The 6,000-nt window shown below is 28.7% G+C and overlaps 1 protein-coding gene across 1 annotated transcript in view; it reads left to right on the top strand.

The window, feature by feature from the left end:
- The first annotated feature begins 4,921 nt into the window (after nucleotides 1-4,921).
- The window catches only part of LOC100242522 (polyadenylate-binding protein 2), a 28,853-nt gene continuing 27,774 nt past the window's right edge, over nucleotides 4,922-6,000 (top strand). Inside the window, exon 1 of the mRNA XM_002279112.4 lies at nucleotides 4,922-5,198. Coding sequence (XP_002279148.1) covers nucleotides 5,058-5,198 — 141 coding nt within the window. The 5' untranslated portion in view covers nucleotides 4,922-5,057. The remainder of the gene's footprint in view (nucleotides 5,199-6,000) is intronic.

Below are 6,000 nucleotides of genomic sequence, written 5' to 3'. Positions count from 1 at the left end.
GACTAACACAGAGACCAAATTTCATCGAATATCTGGAGCATAAAGAACATCATGTAGGAATAGGGTACATGCAACTCCAATTTACACGTTCCAATACCCTTGACCTCAACTTTAAAGTTGTTTCCTACATAGATTCATCTTGTACTGAAACTAATTCATCGAAACTTTACATATGCTTCTTGGTCTCTAGTTATATGGTTAGTGGAAACTAAGTCTAGTTTGACTCAATGCACTCACGAGTAAAGTGACCTTAGTTGCCACAATTATAGCATTTGAACTTGCTCTTATCCTTCTTAACACGCTTAAAATTCTTGCGTGTCTCAATTTTTTTTTTTTTAAGCATCATCAGATCTCTTATTCTTCTTAAAGAATTTTCTATTATGCTTAAAGTCGAAAGTTTTTGCAAGAATTGGATTCAGCCAAATGAGCTTGTTCATTAGGCCTAGCAGCCATGAGTCACTTGACTTCCAATTCAAGATGGCAAACTATATCATCAAAGGTCTTGACACTCTTATCATGTGTCATATTCACCATATGTTCAGAGCTCTTTGGTAGAGATTTGATGACCGCCTCAACTTGTTGCTCATCAGTGAAGACATGTTTGAATGTCTTAAGCTCTCTGATTATTTTTTTCATCTCCTTGAGATGTTGTTTCATTGAATGGTTTGGTCATATCTTGTAATTTCTAAATTTCATTACAAGTTCTCTTAACTTTGTAGCTAAAAGTCCATCATACTTTTTCCTTTAGAGCTTGCCACATTTCATGAGCAATTTGGTAAACCTCATACTTAATTAAGAGATCATCTTGCATACATTTTAAGAACTCTTTTTCTTCCGGGCCATATAAGCCTCCTTGTCTCTTCTATGTTGAGCAGAGTTTCCTTGTTTAGATTCTTGCATGACATGATTCGATGTTTCAAGAGTCTCTCGCTTTTCAAGGATATATTGAACTTTGCGATACCAAATCTTGTAATTATTGGCATTCAGTTTTTCATCCTTGTTTAATTCTATTATGATGTTCCTAGTTGTAATCAACATATTCAAGTACTTAGAGATATTGCACAATCTTATTAATTGGTACTTTTATGGATATTGATACTTTTACCTACTCTACTCATCTTCTAATGTATAATAACCTTAAATTGCAATAGAAACAAAAGTTTACTATGTTCCCAATTAGCTCCTATATACAATTTTAATTATTACAAATTAGAAATAATATATGCAAGTATTTCTAATTTTAGGCAAAAAATTACTTAAATTTCTTTTTAGCCTAAAACCTCCCACTCCATAAAAAAATATTATACAACTAGCATGTATCAATAACATATACAAAAGAATTGAAGACATGCATGCACATAAAAGACATTCATTTATCAAACGATAAATATTCATGTCATATCTTGCATATAAGATATTTACATTATATGTATAAAACATAAAAAAGTAACATGCAGAAAAAAAAATTAATCTCCTCACTTGAAGTTAAAAGGAACAACAATATTATGATTATTTACAATGTCTTCCATAACTCTAGATGTTGTTTTCAATAATCATAGTCTTTTATAAAAACAAAAAAAAAATATCTAGTCTAGTTGGTAGAGTACAAGACTCTTATACCTATAGTCAAAGGATCAAGTCTCTTCATAGGCAATCCCTTTTCCCTCTATTTGAATAAATCAATGGGAAAGGTTCAAACCAATAAGATTAAAACATATTTAAAATTTTGTATTATTATTACTTTTTCAAAAAGAATCCTAGAAGCAATATTCCACTTTATTTGTCTTGGAGAAGGGCTTTTCTCGAACTCTTGTCTTTTCCTCTTTTTTTTTAATTTCGTCTTAGACTCTTGGAGTGGGTGCACTTTGCACCTATTTTTTCTCCAAGTGGCTCTTATCTTTTTATTATTATTATTATTATTAGTTTAATTTATTTGGAACAATATCCAAAATCATATTATCCCAATTTTTTTGCTTATTTATTTATTTTTATTTTTTTTTGTAGAATATAAAAACATTTCTTTCTTTGCTTATTTCTTTTTCAAAGAAAAAGAAAACACTTTTTCACATTTTTATTTTCTAAGTGGCTCTTATCTTATTATTATTATTATTATTATTATTATTATTATTATTATTATTATTATTTCTGTAACAATATCCAAAATCATATTATCCCCAATTTTTTGTTTATTTATTTATTTTTATTTTTTTGTAGAATAGAAAAACATTTCTTTCTCTTATTTCTTTTTCAAAGAAAATGAAAACACTTTTTTTTTTAAAGGAGAAAAAATAAAAAAACAAAAGCCAAAAAACAACCTATCAGACTTTGATACCAATGATGAATAATAAGACTTATTCAGATTGGTTATTTCACTAGCCAAATTTGTCACCTCAAATCATAAATGGAACTACGAATACTTTGTCACAACTCAAGATAAATGACTTTTTGTTTTTTCAGAAGAATGATATTTTTTTCTTGTTTATTTCAAGGGAGAAAAAAAAATTTAAAAATGCATTCTTCATTTTCATTTTCCAAGAGAAAAGAAAACATACTTTTTCTCCGGTTTTTTAGGGAAAAAGAAGAAAGACTTTTCACCGAGGGACAATAAAAAAAAACTTTTTTATTTTATTTTTAATAGTAATAGTTTTTGGGTAATTTTAAAACTCCTAATAACTACTCTTCCATTTTCTCATTTATTTGGGTTGGGTCGGGTCAACCCATTTGGGCACCCAAACCCAACTCCAACAATCTGGCTTCCAGAACAACTTGGAAAATCACTAAAACATCATAAAAATTACAATAATTTTTTTTTAAAAAAAAAAATCAAATATAACAAAACTTAAATTACAATAAAATTCAGTATTTTAAAAATCGGATCGGTCATGATTTTGATCCAATTCAGCTCTTTGAATCGGCCAACCTTCAAATCCGTCTTGAACCGTAGGAACCGATGGTCGAACCGGCGAACCGGCTGATAGACCGGTTTTGGATGAGCTAATTCAAAATAATCCCCCGCCCCACTCCCCTCCCCTCTTCCAGCTCCTGCCCCTGCCTCCCCCACCCCCCCGGGGTCCCACCTTCAGCCCAACGTCCGGGACGCCATGCCGCCTCCCCTTTTCCAACTCCAGCCCCCCTTGCAGATCTTACAGCTGCGCGAGCCCGCCCCTCCCTCTTCCAGGTCCCATGCCGACGGCTATAAGCCTATAATAGCGTTTCACTCCCATTTTTTTATTTTCTTTATATTTTTATTTGTATTTACTTTATTAGTTTATTTCCAATTATTGTTTATCTTATTTTACCGTTGTTATTTTTTCAACTTTATCATTTTAAAATTTTGTGATTTTAATTTTAATTTTTGAAAAATTGTGTCTCTCATATTTTAAATAAATTTCTAAATTTAAAATAAATTTATGATTTAAAAATAATTTTAAAATTTTTAATTTTAAATTAAAATTCTCATTTGAAACTAATTTTTTAATTTTTAAATAAAATTTTGATTTTTAAATAATATATAAATTATATATTTATAATGTCATCAATTCAACCAATGAATCCTGAATTGGTAATTTTTTTTATTCAATGATCAATTTGATTTTGAAAATATTAATAAAATTCATAAAATATTTTAATATTGACATGTCAAATTTGATGCATTATTCTACCTTCATAGTAGCCAAAAAAAACTCATAAAAAAGTTAGAACAATGAAAAAATTGTAATAAAATGCAAAAAAAATATTTGAATATTATCCAAAGGAAATTTAATGTGAAATTTTCATCCATCGAGTTAAATGATATGTGAGCTTTTATAAAAATATTATCTCATTTAACCTATTTCTCATTTTGTAGTATCATGCATGGTTATGTCTTTGAAATTAAACTCCCAATCTAAGCATTATCTTTAAAGGGAGTTTGCTATCAATTTTTTTTTTTCTAAAAAATATAAATTTAGATTTGTTTTCAAAATATTCATTAGAGTAGTGTGCCCATGCCACATTATCATGTACACATTGGATTATAAAAACACAATTGATGGTTGTAACCTTAAGTGATATTTAGGGTTTATTTGGAAACTGTTTTTAAGAATAGAAAATAAAAAACACAAAAAGATGTTCATTAACCAAAATTATTCTCTATTTTCTGTTTTTAAGAACAAAAAACATAGTCTTTTTATAGAACATATTTTAGTTTTTATTATTATTTTCACTTGTTTTTTAAGGATTGTTTTATGTAGAATAATACAAAAATAAAATACTAGATATAAAAATTATTTCTAAAATATATTTAAAAATATTAAAAATATTTTAAATTTATAAACAGACTTTTGTTTTATAAAAATCAGAAAACAATTTTTAAAAACCGCTTTCAAAAATTATTTTTCAAAATTACTTTAAAAATAGTTATCAAACAAGTTTGGTTCCCAAAAAATTTGAAGGAAAATGTAAGGGAAAAAAATACAAATGAAAAGTAGAAAGAAAAAAAAAGTGAAGAAAAATAAAAAAATGGATTAAAAGTTGATAAATTATTTTTTTTGTTACTTTAAACTTATTTTATTTAGTTTAACTCATCAATATGAAGATTAAATAATTTTAAAATACATAAATTTTTAATTAGTTTTAATTATATTTTATTTTCTTTGATTTTTTTTTTTATAAGACAACCAAATATGAAAAAATATTTTTCTTTTACATTTTTTTTTCTTAGTATTTTTCGAACCAAACACAACCTTAGTTTTTTTTATTCAACCAAAAAACAACATCACTTTAACTTTAAGATTAAAACCATATTCATCAATACGATCGTGGTTCTAATTTTAAAGTTGAAATCAGAGTTATAAAGTGTGTAAATATTTTGAACCCTGTAGATTTTTTATTTTTTATTTTTTTTAAATAACGATTATTTTCCAGCAAAGCTCCGAGTAAAAGCACGTGCAAGTCACGTGGCAGAGGCTAAAAGGGGCACGTGTGAGAATAGCTCTGCGAATCGCATAACACACATCCTCCGATCTCCGCAGACCCGACCCCCACAGAGAGAGACGGAGAGAGGGAGATAGAGAGAGATGGACATGGAGCAGCAGGAGCACGAACACGAACACGAAGTCTACGGAGGAGAAATCCCCGATGAGGGAGAGATGGATGCCGATGCTGAAGATGTCGACATGGTCTCTAGGCCCGAAGATGATTCGGACCCTAACTCCAAGGTTAGGGTTTTTGTTTTTATCCCGCTTCAAATGTGTTTCTTCTTTATCGAAATATTGGTGGTATTTGTATGACATTGAAGATGCGGAAGGGTTTTGGTTGCTAATTTGTTGCTTGAAATTTTGGGAAGAGGAGGATGAGCTGAACTCTGTTATATATTTTTTTTTCTTGATTTTAATGTTCTTGATATTTTCTATGTCATTGAAGATTTGTGAGGGTTTGATTTGTTGATTTCTTTTAATAGAATTTTTCCAGGAAGAGGCTGGCCCTTAGCCTCACTTCCCTTCTAGGGTTTTATTTATTTATTTATTTATTATTATTATTATTAAAGACATGGAAGGGTTTTTTGATTTGTTAATTGTTACTTAATTTTTTGTGGTTGTTTATCATTTTATGTTTCAACTTTTCTTAACAAATTATGGCTGGTATTTGTGAAATATTGAAGATTTTTGGGGGTTTGTTTTGTTAGTTATTGTTTGAAACCCTAACTCTGATGTCCTCTCCGTTGTTTTTATGCGGTTACTTTTGCTTGAAAATTGTACAAGAAAATATTGTGGATATTTTTAGAACGTTGAAAGTATGAAAGGGTTTTAGTTTGTGACTTGTTCTTGAACTTTTTCCTTTTTTACAAAAGAGGCTGACCCTAACTCTAAAGTCCTTTTGTTTGATAATTTTTGCTTGAATTTTTTTAACGAAATGCTGATTTTGTCTTATTCTATCTTTTGTTTTTATTTTTTCCCCTGATTGTTGCTTCAAAATTTCATGAGTAATTGTTGTTTAAGAATTGTTTGGTTGTTGGTAAGT

The sequence above is a fragment of the Vitis vinifera genome, chromosome 16 (assembly GCF_030704535.1).
Source record: "Vitis vinifera cultivar Pinot Noir 40024 chromosome 16, ASM3070453v1".
Classification (NCBI taxonomy): domain Eukaryota; kingdom Viridiplantae; phylum Streptophyta; class Magnoliopsida; order Vitales; family Vitaceae; genus Vitis; species Vitis vinifera.
The sequence above is the reverse complement of the archived record's forward strand: the minus strand, read 5'-3'. Positions and strand labels throughout refer to the sequence as shown.